The sequence below is a fragment of the Mustela erminea genome, chromosome 13, assembly GCF_009829155.1.
Source record: "Mustela erminea isolate mMusErm1 chromosome 13, mMusErm1.Pri, whole genome shotgun sequence".
Taxonomy (NCBI): domain Eukaryota; kingdom Metazoa; phylum Chordata; class Mammalia; order Carnivora; family Mustelidae; genus Mustela; species Mustela erminea.
The window spans coordinates 78,512,847-78,533,895 of NC_045626.1; the positions used below are offsets into that span (position 1 = coordinate 78,512,847).

The 21,049-nt window shown below is 41.6% G+C and overlaps 1 protein-coding gene across 2 annotated transcripts in view; it reads left to right on the forward strand.

Moving 5' to 3' along the window:
* TAOK3 (TAO kinase 3) overlaps positions 1 to 20,764 on the forward strand; it is a 185,215-nt gene extending 164,451 nt beyond the window's left edge. For both annotated transcript variants that reach the window (XM_032309141.1, XM_032309142.1), the window contains exons 17-21: positions 3,033 to 3,236; positions 11,038 to 11,277; positions 12,709 to 12,921; positions 18,759 to 18,941; positions 20,213 to 20,764. In XM_032309141.1, coding sequence (XP_032165032.1) covers positions 3,033 to 3,236; positions 11,038 to 11,277; positions 12,709 to 12,921; positions 18,759 to 18,941; positions 20,213 to 20,374 — 1,002 coding nt within the window. In that variant the 3' untranslated portion in view covers positions 20,375 to 20,764. The remainder of the gene's footprint in view (positions 1 to 3,032; positions 3,237 to 11,037; positions 11,278 to 12,708; positions 12,922 to 18,758; positions 18,942 to 20,212) is intronic.
* The last annotated feature ends 285 nt before the right edge of the window (positions 20,765 to 21,049 follow it).

Sequence of the window (21,049 nt, forward strand, 5' to 3'; positions counted from 1 at the left end):
CTTTAAAAAAAAAAAAATCGGGTGCCTGGGTGGATCAGTGGGTTAAGCCTCTGCCTTCGGCTCAGGTCATGATCCCAGGGTGCTGGGATCGAGCCCCGGATCGGGCTCCAGATCGGGCTCTCTGCTCAGCAGCTTCTCCCTCTCTCTCTCTGCCTGCCTCTCTGCCTGCTTGTGATCTCTCTCTGTGTCAAATAAATAAATAAAATATTTTAAAAAAAAATCGTTTCCCAAGGGAGATCTCTCCTGATTTCCTTAACCAAGACAGGTGCCTCTGGTTTCATAACACTACTTTTCAATTAACCTCCCCCCTCCCTTTTTTTTTTTAACTATTTTGAGTTACTTACCCCGCTGGCCAGTAACTGATAAAAGCAGAGAACATGCCTTTTGTTTTTTTTTTTTCCCCTGCCTATAACTGTATGCCTGTGCTTGGTACATGTAAATCTCTGATAAATGAATGATCGATTCTTAAAAGTTTGGTTGAAGGCCAATGGTAGACTTGGAGAGTCCTCCTAATGAACTGCAGTTTGATCTGAAAGCTCCAATTTCTTCACTTCTCCCACCAGTGCTTATAGGTGAATTGCCTGCAATTCCCTAGACTTTCCTCCTTATAAGACTTAGGATTTCTTATTTCTAGACTATTGGTGTATTAAGGTTTAATAAAATTCAATATAGGGCATGGTTTCAGTATGTGAAATCATTTATTTGAGCTCATATTCTAAGTTAACAATATGGAACTTATCAAGGTTCCTTTCCAATACTTTTGTAATTAGGAAGTGAAAGCAAGTGGGTTAGGGTGGGCCTCAGGACTTTTAGTCCTGCCCAGATGAGCCACTGGTGATTGCGGGGACTGAGAGAAATTTGTATTTAATCCACACTGCCTACACGGGAAAAATCTCTGACATTGTAAGATCGAGAAAACCAGGCTGTCGGGAGAAATGGCCCAAATAAGAAGGTTCATGATCTGTTCATTTTCTCCGAGTTATTGCTGGGGCCTAATTATTATGTCATGATAGAAAGATATTGCTGGATCACAGATAACATTGATTTTTTTCAATGAGAAATTTTGAAATGTTCTCAATTGCACTTATATTTTTATTTCTAACTCCTTGTGTTTATTCATGCTCTGTAGGCCACACTTTCTGCAGCCATCATTCTGACCTTTTCTAACACCCAGGTATTTGGAGATTGCATGAACTCAACCTGTAGAAGATTCTCTTACAGGACAGCATTAGAGAATCCGTACTGAGTCCTCAGGCATTTTGGGTACTCAGATTTATGAGTGCAGGAACCCACAGGCCTAAACTTACAAGTCTTTCAACATGCTTATGAGGAAAAACAAGCCTAAACTCAGTTTGAGATAGCCTCAGTAAGCCTTTCTGTGCCAAGCTAATACTACTTCTTACAAAGAAAAGCTTATTTCTGACTATTTAAGGTGGTGTATCCATTTAGATACTGATATATTAAAGATATTGCCCTTGGGGTAACAAAACAATCTCCATCATCGCCACTGTTTGATAGACAACAGAGATGTGGGCGATACAGGATGACGGATAGTCCGGAAATAATTTATTCTTGATTTTGGGTGAGTTTATATGGTCACATTTGAACTTGGATGTGCAATGTAGTGGTTAATGCCAAGCCTAGTAGTGAAGTCATGGCATTAAGAGATGAGTCACCCAGCCTTCCTGTTGTGATCCCTGCTTACTCCATGCTCGAAACAGCTTTCTCTCTTGTTGATTCTGATGTTTCACTAAAGACTTCACTAGACAGGAAGGTTAAAAGTTGATGCACAAGGACTTGTTGGCCAAGTGCCCAAATAATCTGAATAGTGCGCGATGTCCACATCACAAAACATCAAGTAAAATAGGTATTAGCATTTAAAGGAGATTTTCACTGAGTAGTTAACCGAATATTATAGGTCAAGCTTGTCAGTATGAACAAAAAAGAATATACTGTGCCTTCTCTAAAAATGGTCTTTTTACTTTCTCCATAGAGTAAAGTAACACCCTTTTAAGTGTTCTGAGTCTCTGCCTTTTTCTCTTTATCCATAAAAGCTGGAATAATTATGAATTTTGTCCTTTAGGAAATAAAGGTAATTCATTTACCCTCTAATAGCAAATAAAGTATTGCTTCCTGAAATTCAGACTAGTGACGTTTGCAGTTACCTCCTGTCTGTGAAATCTGTCCACTTCTCCCAGTCTTGTCTCCTTCATTCTGTTTTCCATGAGGCAACGAGAGTCATGAGGCAAGTCAAAAGGCAAAAAGATGACTTTTTGAGATGCATCTCATTGTGCGTCCCCCACATATATAAAATCCTTATCTCCTGTGCTACAGATCAATGTCCTTAACTCAGCCCGTAAAGCCTCGGATGGTCCTGCCTCATGTCGTGTCACATGGCACCACCTCCCTGGCCTGCTCTCCGTTCCTCCCTCACACCATGTTTCAGTTAACCCACCCGAAGTATTTAGCATACCCTGTGTCCTCTACCAGAGTATTCTCCCCTCCCCTTTCTCACTGGTTAGCTCCTACAGGTTTTTCCAATTTCAGTTCAGTTGTTACCAAGATCGAATATGTTTTTTTAAACATCCTTGTAGAACCACGTACTTCACCTTCACAGCAGCTGTCACAGTCATTTTCAGTTCATTTCTGAGGTTCTTTGATTAATTACTGCTTCTAAACTGTGAAGCCCCATGATGGTGGTCATCATGTTCTTTTGCTCACCATTGTATCCTTGTGGCTTGCACAGTGCCTGTCCCATGATAAGAACTCTGTATGTGTGTGTTGATTGAACAAGTGAACCAATTATTTCCTAGAGGGAGAAGCCAGAGAGTGGAAACTAACAAGCCTCCCTTCCCTTACGACTCAGTTAATCAACAAAAAAAGTTGAGCGGACGGGATATGCAGCACAAGTCTTTGTCTTCCCGTTCTTAGTTGCTCTCCAGATAATTTAATCTACCATTTTAATAAACAGTTAGTTCCTTTTACTTGATGAGACCAGCATGTTGTTTTTGTTTTGTCTTGTTTCTGTGAAGGAGATGAACGAGGACCATAGCACACCCAAGAAAGAAAAGCAAGAGCGGATATCCAAGCATAAAGAGAACTTGCAGCACACACAGGCTGAAGAGGAAGCCCACCTTCTCACCCAGCAGAGACTGTACTACGACAAAAACTGTCGTTTCTTCAAGCGGAAAATAATGATCAAGCGGCATGAGGTGGAGCAGCAGAACATCCGGGAGGTATTTATTATGGCCATGACTATCACCACTGACTCATGGGACAAGCAGCTTTGTGAGGATCATGGCTGTTCTGTTCATTCTTACAGCCTTAACCCTTATGGTCTCTAGTGCAGTGCCTGACACAAAGTAGGTATACAAAAATAGCTAGGAAACGAATTTACCACTGAGAAGAAGGAGAAAGCCCACTTACAGAATAAGGAATCAACATTTTCCAAATAAATGTAATGGACTTTTACTGAGCACCTATTATAAGCTTTATTATACAGTGGAGGATCAAAAGATGCAGAACAGAGAATTTCTGTTTTCAGCCTGCTTGTCAGACACTTGGATTTTTGTGGCTCCATGTGAAATACTAAGTAATAGAATGATGCCCCCTTAGTGCCAGGCACTATGCTGGAGATGCCAGGGTTAAGGAGGGGCTACAGTTTCCCGCCTTCAAGCAGCCCTAAGTCTAAGAGGAGAAACAGACATGTAATAGAGTAGTTACAGTGTAACATCTCAGATACCATAGACATATAAATAAAGTATCTTGGGCATACAGTCATGAAAGAGCTTGGAGGACTCAGTGACTCATGAGAAGTTGAGTGTTTGGGGTTTGTGTACAAAGTGGAATGTCAAAAAAAGGGTAATTAGAAGCAGAACGTGGACCTTTTGTGTTAAGCCATGTTATTTCAATTTTAGCCTGAAGGCAGTTACAATGGCCATTGGAGGATTTTAGGCAGGGGGTCGAAGAGAGTTTTCTTTGAAAGAAGTAGTGCAACGGTGAGAAGGTAGGCTACAGCAGCAAGAAGCAAAATACAGTGAGTCAGCGAGGACATTCTTTCTCTAGTTCGACCTGGAAGAGGCAATGGGGAGAGATTAGATCTGAAGCAGAACTGACAGTAATTCCAACCAAATGGCATCAGAATTTCAGAAGAGAGAGGAGTCCAAAATGACTTCAAAGTTTCTAATTTGGGAAATTGGATGAATAAGACATTATTCACGGAGATGAGGAGCACAGAATGTGACTCAGTTGCAGATACAGAGTTCAGTAGGAAAACATTGTGACCTGGAATAATCAGAGAAACCCTCATAAATGAACTAGCACGTTGGTAAAAATACCAAAGTTTGCAAAAAACCAGCGTTAGCCTGCACGAGGGAAACAAGCACTAAAGACACATTTAATGGGAATGTGCGTTGATACAGTATAAGCTCTTGGGAGAGCAGTTTTCAACTGTGAAGGAGAAGGAATGGAGCAAACTAAAATTTATCAAACACATGTAATGAGCCAGGCTCAGACCCTTTATATGTGTTGTCTCATCTCATTGGAAGAGAGATAAACTGCTGAACATTTATTTTTGAGGTAGGCAATGAGTGATATGGCTAAAATTTTATTTTAGAGAGATTAGCCCAGTTTGGTTGGTGGTGATGCACAGACTGATTTAAGCATGCATCCTTAGTGGGGACAGTACTGCCCCCAGGGGAATCAGAATGGGTTCTTGCAGGGGAGGGGTGTTATATATTACAGAGGCTCAGGCCCCCTCAAGGTCCACAGTACTTAAATGGATATACAGTGTATCTGTGGTATTCCTATTTCATGGATGGGGTTGATTAAGGGAAAGGGAAATCTAGAAAGGCTCCTGAAGATAATGAATGAATGAATGAATGAATGAATGAATGAATGAATGAATGAATGACATAAATAAATAAATTGGGGGGGGAAGGTTGCAAAACATTGGGTTGGGGGAAGAAACTAGAAGCAAAGTAATCAGGTGGTAGGAAATAGGATATAGACAAAGATGGTGGTGACAGCTGTCAGAGGCAAATTGGCAACATATTTTGAATACAAAATAAACAGGACTTGGCATACCATGGACTATGAGAGAAAATACGAGGGTAGAATCAAAGTTATTTCTGGTGTTCGAGACTTGGTTACTTGTAGATTTAGAAACAGAGAAGCTTAGAGAGAGGTGTCGGTAAGAAACTGATTAATTCTGTACTAGACATGTTGTCATTTGTTAGAAGGCAAAATAAAAAGTCCAAATGAAAAAGCCCAAAGCCATTTAGAAATAAGATACTTGGGATTCTTTTCATCTGGCAATTATTGTTATTCTGATAGCACATATTTGGAAGAAGACTAAGGCTAAGCAAGCAATTAATGCCAATAAAAGCTGTAGAAGACAATTAGTCCTCCAAAGTGATAGAAACTATATTTTTTACTTCATTAGTGTCAGGTTCTAACCAACTGAATGAAGAATAACTCTTATATGGGTATTTTCCTGAAGAGTCTTAAGGTTTTCTTCTTATTTATGAGAACATTAAATGAAGAAAAACACAGAAAAATATATAGTTGAGTAGTGGAAGTTCTTCATAATCGCATTCCACCCAGTCTCTATCCTGACTACCATTAATTTGGTGTCCAGATTTCCAGATTTCCTTTTCCTCCTTATATATGTATACATACATTCGGCTTCTATAGAATTTTAACTTTACAAAAATAAGATAAGGTAGTATCAGTCAGTTTATTTGATCTGTAAGCCATAGCAACAAACACTGGCTGCCCAAGAACAGAAAGGAATTTATTAGAAGGATATGGGTAGATAACAGAGCTGTAGAACCAAGCTGGAGAAGAAGAAGACCCAAGCTGGAAAAGCAGATTCTGTGACCTAGAGAGCAAGAGCTACTGGGCATTCCTCACAGCATTGCCATTCGCGTGTATTTCCGCCAACCATGTTTAATCTTTGTATCATTTCTGCTAAAGATTCAGATTCCTAGGGGACTGCGACCTTGATTGGGCAACGTGCTTGCTCCCTTCCTCAGTACTCTCTGATTACAGATAGGATGGAGGAGTTTCTCAAGCAGAAAGAGGAGCCTGTTAACAAAAGAAAGGGAAATGGATACCGAACCTACAAAAATGTCCACTGTACTGTTTTGTAACTCTTCTTTTTTTCTCATTCACCATCCAGGACACACAGGTCTGTCTGGTTCTTTTTAACCATTAACAGTGCATTTGGGGAGTATGGCTATAAAATTATTTATTTACTGAAGTACTTCTCAGTGGCTATTTTGTTATGTTTTCCAGTATTACTAACAGTGCCACAGAGAGCATCTTTGTATGCAGATCTTTTTACACAGATGCAGATATTTGAAGGATATATGCTCTGAAGTGGAAATTTGGGGGTCACAGTGTATACATGTAAATTTTTAACAGATATTGCCAAATTGCCCTCTAGGGGGTTATACTCCCACCAACAAAGAGCACCTGTTTTTTTGTGTATTTGCCAAAACTGAGTATGAGCAATCCTTTTAGTTAATGAAAATGTTGAAAAGGCTCACCGTAAGCTGGGTTGAGCCTCTTCCTCTACCATCACTGCCCGCGGACGCTGGCTATTTTCTAACCAGTTATGAAACCAAGAACTGAAACTAAAAAAGCGTTAAATGTCATGGGCTAACAACATCTCCATTTAAAAGTTTGAGTTCTGGTTCTTACTCAACCTCATTGGGCATGAGATCACAATTTTTTACTTGACGAGATCAACTACTTTTAAAGTCAGTAGCACTTGGGTCGTGGTTGGGAAGGGTTTATCATGGGACACACCCTGGATTCACATCTTACGTGGGAGGTAGGGTCCTGTAAAGTATGGTCATACTTTCATGAAAAGTAGTAGGTTTCAACACTGAGCTCCCTCTTCGCTTTGGGGAGGTGTGCACAGCATGTGATGTGAGCTGAGGGAAAGGGAGCCCACATGGCCCTCATCTGCTGCTGCCTCCAGGGTGTATAGACAAGGAGAAGCTGATGAGCAAAATCCATAGTCTGTTACATGTGATCTTGTGTTTGCTCAGCTCGTTTCATGAATTGAAGGGGCGTTGCACATTGTGCCATTTGTGTGGACAGAGCAACCGTGCCCTGTGTCTCACCCAAGCAGAGGGATTCTTCCAAATACTGTGTCATAGGCCAAAAACATAAAACAGGAAAATATAAACCATTTGTTGGGGCCTCTTTTAATAGAAACTGTTGAAACCCCCCCAAAACCCAAGTTTTAGACGCAGTTCTCCTTTATAGAAGTTGTATGATCTTAGATCAGTCTCTCAATTGCCAAACATGTTACAGTCCTATGGAAAAGGGGTAAGTCCTAAACAATGAGACCACCTCATAGGGCTGCAAGTGGGACTGAGTGAGATACAAGAAATCACTTTTTTTTTAAATATTTTATTTATTTATTTGACAGAGAGAGATCACAAGTAGATGGAGAGGCAGGCAGAGAGGGAGATAGAGGGAAGCAGGCTCCCTGCTGAGCAGAGAGCCCGATGCGGGACTTGATCCCAGGACCCTGAGATCATGACCTGAGCCGAAGGCAGCGGCTTAACCCACTGAGCCACCCAGGTGCCCCAAGAAATCACTTTTAAAAACTGAAAGCACATTACACATTTTTATGTAGGCACAGTCATAGGCTCATAGGGAGTCTAATAATAATAATATAGGCAGCTTATCAACTTATACCACAGCAACTCAGATGTGTGAATTAAAGGCAAAGGGAGCAACTTACAGTTTTAACAGAAAAATGTTTCTCTCACTTTTTTAATCATTTATAAAGAGCTAGGTTTAAGATATAATATGGCAGATTTTCACTTTTGAATACAGAAAAATAACATGATATGTTGATATGTTCAGAAGTGTTGTCTCCTGGCCTTTCACTTCATCTTCACAAGAATGGTAGTCCACAGTGTAGCTACTGTTATCCTCTCTTTACACCTGAGAAAACTAAAATGTATATTATAAGATCTGTCCAGTGCTCACTTCGACAGCACGTACACTAAAAGATTTGTCCAACATCAAACACGATTGACTCACACCCTGAATATTTTTCTATTGAGTCTCGCACTTTAGTATGTATCAGATTTAGCTGGGTGACCTCTTACTACAGCCAATCACTTGCAGCCCAGGTTATTCTGATACCGCTATTCTGTGGACGACATCTGGAAGCATCCCATTAGACGTAAAGGAAAGTTTATTTCTTTTGAAACTGCTATTTGCTTTGTGTCTTCCCCCCACCCACCCCCCCAAGTTTCAGAGCTCTGGGCAGCCCAGACTCATTTTGGACTTCTCAGTTTAGGAAAATGGGTAATGAATAAATGCCCAATATTGGGAGGCGTGGTACTCAAAGGTTAAAAATGACATAGTGATCTAGGAACAGGACCTTTCCCTATTTAAAGGCTTTCCTTGGCTTTTTCTCTTGGTCATTGGTGTAGTATAGCTTTGGGCTCTGAGAAGGCCTCGCCATCCTTTGGTGCCACCTAGGGGCCAGTTAGTGACTTGTAAAGGAAGACATTAGATGGTCAAGGTAGAGGAAAAAGTAAAATAAGGGAAAGCAAAATGCAAAAGGGGGAGGTCCTCTAGGAGATGATCTTTTCTCCTTAAAACAGATGTAAGTTGCATTTATACTTTGGATGTTTCCCCACTAGAACATAAGCTCCATGAAGAGATGTACTTGTTCATGGCTCTATCCCTCTGCCTACAACAGTGCCTGACACACAGGAAGTATGCAACAAGTATTTGTTGAATAAATGAATGAATGGTTAGGACTTTGCTCCAGGAACAGATGTTGTGCTGTTTAAAGGACTTCTCTTCAAATGGATAGAAGGTTTAAGTATGCAAGATATTTTCAGCAATACCAATATACAAATGTTACTGATACTTCTCTGAAAATAAATGACTTGCACTTTCTCCCATAGTGGATGTCATCAGAGAAGAGAGGCACTCTTATACTCACTGAAAATCCAGCTCACAAGCTTTCTTCTTTTCTTGACCCTCTGTTGTTGTTGTTGTTGTTTTTAAGATTTTTATTAACTAAAAAAAAAAAAAAGGATTTTTATTAACTTATTAGAGAGAGAGAGAACATGAGCTGAGGGGAGAGGAAGAAGGAAAGGAAGAAGCAGACTCCCCACTGAGCAGGCAGTCCGACGTGGGGCTCAATCCCAGGACCCCGAGATCATGACCTGAACTAAAGGCACACACTTAATGGACTGAGCCACCCAGGCACCCCTTTCCTTGACATTAACTAGTAGTAATACCACCCTTTTCAGAAATCTAACAGCATAAATGTTTACCTCTTTGATGGCACTGACCACTTTCAGCCTTGTTCTTTCTTTTTTTAAATTTACATCTATAATTTACTTGCCTGGGTTAATTAAGGTTCTTTTGTTTACACATTACTGAAATTTATCTGAGCTAGTTTAAGCCAAAACCAGGGAATTTACTACAGACATAGAGGAATATTTCACAAAACCCAATAGCAATAATACGGCTGGACCTACAGGAGAGCTTACAACCAGTTATGAACGTAGGCATCAGCATACTCCCTGCATGTCTGTCTTCTCCCTTTATCATCCTTGTTCTGAAGCCCAGCTTTCTCTAACCCTCAGCCTACTCATTTAGCAGTGGATGACTGTCACATTTGTAGTTTTTATATGCCCCTCAGTTCCAGCCTCACATAGAGATTAACTGTCTCTGAATCCCAATTCCAAATTCCCAGGAGGGAAAATAAATTGATTGAGTCAGCTGTGAGCCGAGCATATAGTACCTCAATAAATATGTAATATAGTCCCCTAGTAGAGCGTTAGCAGGTTGAGAACAGAATCATGGCTGAGTAAACATTTTTATGTACCCAGAGCACATGGTTCAGATCTTGGATATGGTGCAATTTAGGAAATATTCTTGAACTGGTAAGTGAAAAAATTTCACTCAACTACCTTTATTTTTTTCTATTTTTTTTCTTTCCTCCCTTAAAGACAGAAAGAGAAAGAAAGGAAAGACATGAGTAGAACTAGAAAGAACAGAATGATTTTATCTAGAATGATCAGACTAATGGAAAAAAATGAAAGGGGAGAGAGTACATCTGCTTTTTCCCAGCCTTCCCTTACTCTGAGATTTTAAAAAGCAGTTCGTTATCCTACTTCTCAATCATGCAAAAACAGGGTTTTTTCCAGAAAACCACAAACATTGCAGACATTGCCAGTTTAAGTCAATGATTTTCAACTCTGACTCTATGTGTTCTCTTCACCTGAAGAACTCTTAAAAATAGTGATGTCTGTGCATCCCCCTTCCCCGACCACCGCCCCCCCCCAACAGTTATCAGAGCTTCAGGTTGTAGGATTCGGGTATCTTGTGTTTAAATTCTCCTCACGTGATTTTAATGGGCAGCCCATATTGAGAACCCCTGGCTTAACTGAAGAAACATTTATTTACACCTGTGCATAAGACCTTACCTAAACAGGGTTCACAACAGCTCTAAGAGGTAAGAAGGGGTAGGTTAGGGATGCCTGGGTGGCCCAGTTTGTTAAGTAACTGCCTGCCTTTGGCTCAGGTCGTGATCCCAGGGTCCTGGGATCGAGTCCCACATCTGGCTTCTGGCTCAGCAGAGAGCTTGCTTCTCCCTCCCATTCTGCCTGCTGCTCTCCCTGCTTGTACTCTCCCCGTTAAATGAATAAATAAAACCTTTAAAAAATTATTAAAAAAAAAAGAAGATGGGGTCAGTTAGAATTAATCCCATTCTGTAGATAGTGTAGTTGGGGGATGGCTGCAAAATCCCATTTTACAGATGGTATACTTGCCCACCTGGTAAGTGATGGGCCCAGAAACAGAACCTAAACCTCCAGGGATTGCTAATCCAATCTCATTAAATCATGCTACTAAACACTAATGGGTTTAATTAAGAGACAGTTAGTCGTGCCCCCCTTCCTTGCCATCCCTCACCCTGTCATGCATTCCTTCCAGTTCACCTGCAGTCACCTCTCTCCATTTGTGTCTTGTTCCTGAATGCAGGAACTAAATAAAAAGAGGACCCAGAAGGAGATGGAGCACGCCATGCTGATCCGACACGACGAGTCCACCCGAGAGCTCGAGTACAGGCAGCTGCACACGTTACAGAAGCTGCGCATGGACCTGATCCGTCTACAGCACCAGACCGAACTGGAAAACCAGCTGGAGTACAATAAGAGGCGGGAAAGGGAACTGCACAGGAAGCATGTCATGGAACTTCGGCAACAGCCAAAAAACTTAAAGGTAAGAGGAAATCAAAGTATTCCCTTATTTGTGCTCCGGGATGCAGTTAGACTGACTTAGTAGTTCCTGCCTCTGGATGACTGTCAGATTCTCCAGGGCAACCCTTCAAAATTACAAGTTTTGGGGCCCCACACCTATTGAATCAGAGTCTCCACACTGAAGCCCAAGAGTCCGTATGTAACAAACTCCTGAACAGATGCTACTTTGGAAACCATCATGCAGTTTCTCTGACCCCTTCATAACCTGACCTCTTTAGAGCTGTAATTGATGGACAAACCGCAGCCCTAAGTTCCAATCCCAAGGAATAAAAAAGTTACCTAGCAGATATACAGCAGATAAATTTCATCTGTTGTGCTAGAGTATTGGTAGTAACTACTTTGAGTGCCGCTATATTGAGAAAGACTAAAGCCACATGCAGGCTTAGTAGGAAAGAGTATGGTTTATTAGTGACGTCTGTCATGGGCATGGGAATCAGGAGTGAATCTACATGTGCCAGACATTTATTATCCTTGCAGTAGAGATTTGGAATCCCTTTGGCCCTCACTGCCTCCAGATAATTTTAGCTGACTGCTAATTCACAAGCTCTGTGGACTAAGCCATTGCTGTGTGTCAAGGGGGTTGTTGTCATTGTTAACAGAGATTTGAGGCCAACCTCAAATGCGCTGGCCATGTTCCTGTCTGGCCAAATCCTAACCTGTCTGATGAGTGATCTCTGTCATCACAACTCCAAGCGTTTATGAAATGCACTTGTGACTCTGAAGCAACCTGATGAATGCCTTCTGGACTTAAATAATATAGCCCACCTCCTCCTTGCCAAAATGCATATTTGGTATTGGTACATGAAAGTATAATGCCTTCATGGGAGAAGAAATCCAAAATCACTTTTCCCTGTCCACTTATGCTGAAATCCAGGGGAAATAGGTTATGATGTGAGATATTATCCAGATGCTCTCACTTGTTGATTTGTCAAAGAAACGCAGAGCTGTGGGAGCCAGCTTATGTGTCACCATCCCCTTTCTCATTTGGAAACATGGGTGGGGAGGGAGATGAACAAAACAAAATGCGGGGAAATTAATAACCAATGGAAGACACTGAAGATTTTGACTAAGAAGCCATTAAAATAATGAACGACCTTTAACAAACGAAGCTTCATAGTACCCTACAATCTGCTTAGAGCTGTGATACCCTTGTAATAATTCATTTTTAAAAATCCATTGGTAAAGTCAAAATTACTTCCATTCATTTAATGTAAGACCAACAGTGTTGGTAGTTAACTCTTGTCTGTATTATTTTCATGATTGCTGACTAGTAATGTGGGTCACTGCACCAAAAGACAACTGGTCCCAGCACCTGTATTGTGCTGTTAGAATGGAAGGTTTTCTGCATTTACTAACGTGTCTTTATTCTCCTTTTGTCCCTTTTTCTACACAGGCCATGGAAATGCAAATTAAAAAACAGTTTCAGGACACTTGCAAAGTACAGACCAAACAGTATAAAGCACTCAAGAATCACCAGTTGGAAGTTACTCCAAAGAATGAGCACAAAACAATCTTAAAGACACTGAAAGATGAGCAGACAAGAAAACTTGCCATTTTGGCAGAGCAGTATGAACAGAGTATAAATGAAATGATGGCCTCTCAAGCGGTAAGTGGTTAGGTTCAGTGCCACAGCTTCAAGAGCTTTGGGAATCAAGAAAATTCAAGATCCAGCCTGTTGTTCCCAAGATGATTCTTGCTCAAATTTAGGATACTGGTGTTTTTCTGCCCAAAGAACTGAGGAAGTGACGACGCTGAATAAAGCCAAGCCAATGTGGATACTTGCTGGAGTGTGTCTTATAAGATGGAACTCAAGGAGTCACATGCTCAATCAGACCTGTGGCACATAGGGACTTTGAGGGCAAGATACGATAGATACCGCATATAATACCGTGTTTTCATGTATCAAAGATGGCGCAGCTAATATCAGGCACAAATGAATAAGACCCACAGACCCATTCATTCAATAAACTTTTACTAAGTGTCTGCGTTCAGCACTCTGCTGGGCTCAGAGCTAGAGTAATAAGCTAGGGAGACAACAGTTGATCCCTGTCTTCACACTTCTCGTTAGTCAAGCAAGGAAGTCAGAGAATTAAGCAATTTAAAAAGGCATAATAAATGCTTTGAAGTGGGGGGGGGGGGGTGCAGGGTGGGGGGCGCTGTGGGAGGATAAGTAAGAACATCTACTCTGCTGTAGGGAATGCTTCCCAGCAAGAGCCAAGAAGCTTGAAGGAATGTACTGAAGTAAACAGCCTCCATGGAAAGGGACCTACATGGGCAAAGGTCCAAAAGATGGAAAGTGTGCATTTGGGGTCCAAAAGAACTTTGGTGTGAGTCCAAAGTTCAAGGAGGATTTATGGGAGCCCCAATTGGAGAGGTCCTAAAGGTCTTGGTAACCCAGAGATGGGAGCTTACCTGTGATTCTGAAGCTTTCACAAGGAGATGAGTCTTAAAGGGTAATACTTTGTCAGACAGGTAGAAGAAGAAAAAGTTATTCCCAGCAGAGAGGACACAGTAAATGCAAAGATACAAGGCCTGAAAGAGGACAGTACATTTAAGGAATGAGTGGTTGATACGACAGGAGTATAAAGGGAAGCAGGTGGATAGTTGGGGATCAGCCCCTCAAAAGTCAGGAGTTTGCACATCTTTCTGTAAACAAATGGGGATCTGCTGAAGCCCATTTTAAAAAGGAAAGTAACAAGATCAGATTTGTGATCTAGAAAGATACCAGTAATTTAACAACTGTAGGTGAAGAGACCTGTTAGGAAACTACTGTAGGCCAGGAAAAAAGTAAGGAAACCCTGAACTGAGAACATCCTCCTGGAGATGGTGAGGAGGAAGAAGGATTTGAGAAATATTTAGGAGTTAGAAGAGGTTGAGCTCCATGACCAATTTGGGAGGTAGGCTTGATAACAGTGGAATAGTCATCATTTTACCAAGGTTTTAAAAAAAAAAAAAAATTGAAGGAAGTGTAAGCTTGGATGCCTTGCAGATAATTGACTAAGTTTTAGGCATGTTAACTGAACCTGAGTTTTGTGGGTATCCAGGTAGAGAGGTACAGAGATGGAAATCTATAGTTCAAGAGACAAGTAGCTAGACATCCATGTTAGATGGGGGGAAGTTGTAGCTATTGGGAATGCCTGAGACCTAGGGATAGGAGATTTTATTAAGAAGAGGACTAAGAACAGGAGCTGTGGACCCCACCATACGAGGGTGGAGGAGAAGCAGACCAAAGGAGATGAATTATTAATGCGGGTGGGGAATTGGAGAGAGTATGTCAGTGACACCAGAACAGAAGCTTCTAGGTGATCATTTCAGGTGCAGCAGAGAGACCAACTGGACCCCACAGGAGACTTGTGCAGTGACTGTCACAGACAAGCAGTGGACGGTCAGAGTGGAAGACATTGTAGTGCATGTTACAATACACTATAAAGTGAGGTAGAAACATAACAAGATCCTTTTCCCAACTGCTCATCAGCGAAGGAAGGGAGAAGAACTGTAGCTAGAGGAAGAGACAGTTGAAGGAAGACTTCTGTTTTTCAGGAAAGGCTTTAAAGGTGTTCTTAAACCTGAGGTCATGGGTAGGAATCTATATATTCATTCAATCATTCATTCATTCATCCATCCATCCAGTAAGCATTGAGTGCCCTACTGTGCCCCAGGCATCCTGGGATACTGTGGTGAATAAGATAGTCATTGATCATGTCTTCATGGAATTTATGGAAAAATGAGGAAATGGCATTGAGAAAGTCTACTCCATGTAATGGCCGAGCAAGTAGAGCATGCCAACAGAGTGTGGCCAGGAGAGTAGGCTGGTGTGGAGAGTCAGGAAAGGCCTCTCAGAGACAAGGAGTATTTAAGCTGAGGAGTAGAGAGCACATTCTGGGCAAAAGAACTGCATTGATAAAGACAGGGGAAATAGTGGCACTTCTGATGAACTCAGCGTCCATTATGTTTGGAATATAGAGAACGAGACAGAGACCAAATGAGAATAAGACTGGAGGGTTAAACAGGGACCAGATCATGGAGGGGCTTGTAAGCTTTCTTAAGGATTTTGCTCTTGATCCTAAAAGCAATGGGAAGCCATTGAAGAGCATTGAAGGCGGTGTGGGGAACTGACATCAGATTTGCGTTTTTGAATGATCACTCAGGTGACAGGTGGAGAATGGTCTGGGAGATGGTCGGATGGATCTCAGGAGATCATGTATAAAGTTGCTGCTTTTACCTGGGCAGGAGCAAGGGGTGGCTAGACCAGAAGGGGGCAGATGGGATGAAGGAGAAAGTGATGAAATTTGATAGGCAGGAGGTGGAAGTGAAAGCATTTAGTTACAGAGTAAATGTGGAGCATGAGGGATTAAGGTAGACTCCCAGTCTCTAGTCTGAACAAAACAGTGGATAATGGTGTCACTTACCTGCATGGTAAAGAAAGAACTGGAGCAGCTTGGGGGAAAAGGAAGGGAACGCTGGTGAGCTAATAGTCATGCTGAGCTTGAGGGGCCTGGGAACCATCCAGCAAAGATGTCCCTAGCAGACTGGGTAAGCTAGCCTGGGCCTCGGAAGAGAAGACTGAAATAGAGGTGAAGAAGTGGGAATCATCCATGTATAGATGGTAGTTGTAGCCTTGGGAATAGGCGAGATTCCTTAGGAAGAGAAGTTAGAGGAAAAACGAAGTAGCTGGAAAGGAGAGGAGGGAGGGGGGAAATCCCAAGAGGGTATGGTATCTCATGAGACTAGAGAGTGATTTCAAGAAGGAAAGGGCGATCCACAGTATTAAATGCTGCTGAAGTCCCATAAGATAAAGACCCCTTCCCACATCAGTAAGGGCTAGGATGGGAATGAGGAGTTCAAGGAGAGGTTAAGGGTTAGGAGAGGGGAGAGAGTTGGTAGGGACACCAAGGCTGATAGTGTTTTTGTCTTGTTCATCTTTGCGGCATGAGCGTCTGCAACAATTCCTGGTACACAGCAAGTGCTCAGGGAATGCCCGTTATGTAAGATGGACAGAATGGGATCAGGAATATAGGTTCAGGATTGGTTTTGAATAAAAGGAAAGACATACTCTTTCTCCTGAGGCAGGGAGAAGATAAAAGTAGTTATGATTAATGCCACTATCCTTTAGGGACTCCTAATCATGAGCCAGCCACTGTTTTGGATATGTTATTTCAATCTTGTGTAACCCCTTTGACCTTTGAAGTCGTTACCGTTTTAACCCTAATTTACCTGCGTGGAAATTGAGGTTCATTGAAGTAAAGCCACTTGCTTAGAGCAGGAGTTGGCAAACTGTTTCTTTAGAGGGGCAGGCTTTGTGGACCACTGGGTTGCCGTCACAACTACTCAACTCCGCTGTTGTCAAGCAAAAGCAGCCCTAGGTGGTACGTAAATGAATGAGCACGTCTGTGTTCCAATAAAACCTTATTGACAAAAATAGGCAGCAAGCCAGATTTGGCCCTTGGGCCATAATGTGCCAACTCCTGGCTTGGGGGCTCACATAGTGGTAATTAACTAAGTAGTGATGAAGCTGGGATTTGACCCCATTTCGGAGAGAGCCCATCAGCCTGGCCGTTCTACATTATGCGGCTGCCATCACATCCTTTCATGTTAACCCACCTTCGGAAACAGATGTGATATTTACCTACACTTCTATAAAACATTTTAATGGATTTGATATGTGCAACTTTGGGGTGATGAATACCGGATACTGGAATGTCCTCTCTGATTTCTAGACCACACTTTTATAGAGTCAGAGCTGGTACAAAACCCCATAGTTATAGACGTTAATAATAAAACGCCAGAAAAAAGAGAAGATAAAGATGTTTCAATGGACTAAGCTGCCTATAAGATGAGCCTCTCACCCATTTGACCAGGGCTCATAACAATTAACAAAGACAAGTAGAAAAGAACAGGCTTTCATTCCCTTTATTGGTAAGGAAGCTCCCACATCAAGAGGGAATTAGTAAGTCTTACTGGGAGCCAGTAAACCCTGTGGCATTTATCAGTAAGGCTGTTCCTGCCGTGGAGTGACTTTTTTATCTTGTGTCTCTTCTCCCTTCATTTCTCATTGGGAAAATAAGAAAAGAGATATCCTTTTCAGTGGATTTTAGTGAACGCTGGGTAGGATTGATTACTAGAAAATGCTTTGGAAATATGATTATGGTATTTATTTCATGTTCATGTGATATATTCCTCCAAAAGTACTAAAGAATATACTGTGCAGATAACTTTCTTAAACTATTCTAGTAACAGTTCCAAACGTTTCTTAAGATATTGAGATACATTGTTAATTGTCACAAATTGTACGGATTGCGGGGGAGAGCATAAAATGGAGAAAAAGTGTCTGTATGGAAACATGGATAAATTCAGGGTTGACAGATCTATCTAATTCAAGGATTCTAATCTCCTAGTTCTCAGCTGAACTGAGGGCCTGATAAAAGTTTTTAGACAAAACCAGGCCTGGGGCAGGAAGATCATCAACCACAAAATATAGTCCCACTAATGACCCCAAACCTTCAGTTATGTTCATTGAAAGATGGGCTGTCTTGGCCCATTCCTTAGACAGAACCAACAGCGTGGCATGTGATACAAAGTCCAGGAGCTATAGAGAGCAAGGGGAGCTCTGTTGGCCTGCTTTATAATCTGGACTTCACTACTTCGAACCAGAATATGCCCCTTAAGATCTCTGTGAGGAAGAGATTTTGAGCCACTTGAGTTTAGGTGGGTTAGCCAGCAGGATAGCTTGTATAGTCAATTGTAGAGACCAGCGCTACTTGCTAGGAGCATAACTGTACTGTGGGATAGTCCCCAATGTCATGGAGCTAAGGATACCTAAATGTGTGGTAGTTTGAGGGTTAAGGATACATAAATATGGAAATGGTTAAAGCCAAAATAATGTTAACAGCTACTATTTACTGAACACTTGGTGTGCATCTAGAACTATGCCTGGGATTTCATATGAATTCTTCCATTTAATCCTCATACCAATCTTAGACAGTAGGACTGGTTATTTTCTTGAGAGGAAAAAAAATGAGACTTAGAGGGGGTAACTTCTCAAGGGGACATACCTGAGTGAATCATGGAGCTAGATTTCAAGGTCAGGAGTCTGCCTCCAAAACCCACAGGCTTAATCACCGGAGTATGTAGCCTTCCTGACTCCTGTGTGTGTGGTTTTAGGAAAACCAGTTTTTCTTAAGAAAAGAATGTTTTCGTTTTCTTAAGAAGGAATGTTTAAGAATGTGTTTGTAGAACCTCGCAGCCCATGGGGCAGAATGTACTAATTTTGATTATTTACTGAAATTGATTATTTACAGTAAATTCAGATTAACTCTGAATGTACCCAAGGCACCTGTTTTTCTGAGGGGACCTGTTTCAGTCCAAACAAGGAAACCTCTTCCAGTAGTCACCAGGTGCCATAAGCTAGGAATGAATTACAGTGTGTGTCTTTTGTGCCCGCAGTTACGGCTAGATGAGGCTCAAGAAGCAGAATGCCAGGCCTTGAGGCTACAGCTCCAGCAGGAAATGGAGCTGCTCAATGCCTACCAGAGCAAAATCAAGATGCAAACAGAGGCACAGCATGAACGTGAGCTCCAGAAGCTAGAGCAGAGGGTGTCTCTACGTAGAGCACATCTTGAGCAGAAGGTATGAGAGTGTTCCTCTGGGTCCCATATAGTTGGGTGGAGGGTGGACCATGGCCTAGGGAACCGCCATTTATGGAGCCCTGCCTGTGTACTTAAACTGCGCACTGTTCACTTGTTTCATGCTTTTATCTTCCCAGTACCCCTGAGAAATAGGTATAATCTCCATTCCACAGGCACAACATTAAAGCTCCAAATGGTTAAGTTACTCACGTAAATCTGACCCCACAGTCTGAACTCTATTACTCTGCTAGAGTACCCCTTCACACCTTCAGAGCCAGAAGAATGGCATGGGTGACGGGGCAGTTGACAGGACATTTGTGGAAGGTGCTATGAGCTGACACCGTGGCTGCGAAATGGTTTGAAGAAGCCAGATGCGGATTTGGTTTTTATTTTCAGTTATTTCTCCACCAAAAGAAATCACCAGCAGGGCTCTTTTTAAAAATTAGCATGAAAAGAGTCTGATATTGCCCTAATAATAAATATTATAAAATAAAGGCATAATAAATGTTATCAGAATTGAAATATTCATTGCTTTAAATATTGCTGAAGGGGGCACCTGGGTGGCTCAGTGGGTTAAGCCTCTGCCTTTGGCTCAGGTCATGATCGCAGGGTCCTGGGATCGAGCCCCACATCAGGCTCCCTACTTAGCAGGGAGCCTGCTTCCCCCTCTCGCTCTGCCTGCCTCTCTGCCTACTTGTGAGCTCTCTGACAAATAAATTATAAATAAAATCTTTAAAAAAAATATTGCTGAAGAATATGAAATAGAAAAGATTTCATAAGGTGTCTCAAAGCCGTTAAGCATTTATTTGCTTAACCAGTTATTTGTACTTTCTTCTGGTACTTCCCTGAGACCAACGTAAGAGACTATTTTCACAACTCCTGTTCTAGAACTAAATTGCTAATGACCCAGGGGGCATCTGGCTCTCTATGGGAAAGCAGCACAATCTAATTGTGCTTGAGTGTCTTTTAGCTTCTCCTGAGCCATCTCCTGCTGAGACAGGACACTGACCTAGATCAGCCCAGCTGCTTGGTTTGCTAGAATGGTAGTGCTAGCCCCCGGGTGGGAACATTTTTATTCTTGTGAGCAAATTTTAAATATGGATGAGATACAGGACATTGATCCCAGGATTATCCCAGCCTTTTCCAGCCCAGATTACTCTGAGTTCCCATGTGTTTGTATGTCGTATGTGTGCATGTACGTGTCCGTGTGTGTTTGCGGGCGGCTGCAGGGAGACCTTGTCCATTAAGAACTGTTCATTGTGCTTATTTCAGATTGAAGAAGAGCTGGCTGCCCTTCAGAAGGAACGCAGCGAGAGAATAAAGTACCTATTGGAAAGGCAAGAGCGAGAGATTGAAACTTTTGACATGGAGAGCCTCAGAATGGGATTTGGGAATTTGGTTACATTAGATTTTCCTAAGGAGGACTATAGATGAGATTAAATTTTTTTGCCATTTACAAAAAAAAAAAAAAAGAAAACAAAAAAATTCAGACCCTGCAAAACCACATTCCCCATTTTAACGGGCGTTGCTCTCACTCTCTCTCTCTCTTACTCTTACTGACATCGTGTCGGACTAGTGCCTGTTTATTCTTACTCCATCAGGGGCCCCTTCCTCCCCCCGTGTCAACTTTCAGTGCTGGCCAAAACCTGGCCATCTCTTCTATTCATAGTACACGTCACAGTATTGATGTGATTCAAAATGTTTCAGTGAAAACTTTGGAGACAGTTTTAACAAAACAATAAACCAACGACAACAACAAAAGTGGATGTATATTGCTTTAAGCAATCACTCATTACCACCAATCTGTGAAAGTGAAGCAAAAAATAAATAAATAAATAAATAAATAAATAATAATAAATGCCAAGGGGGAGAGAGACACAATATCCGCAGCCTTACACCTTAACTAGCTGCTGCATTATTTTATTTTATTTTATTTTTTTGGTATTTATTCATCAGGAATAAAAAAAAAACAAAGTTTTATTAAAGATTGAAAATTTGATACATTTTACAGAAACTAATTGTGATGTACATATCAGTGGTGACATATTATTACTTTTTTGGGGATGGGGGGGTGGGTGGGGTGAAGAGATCTTGTGATTTTTAAGAACC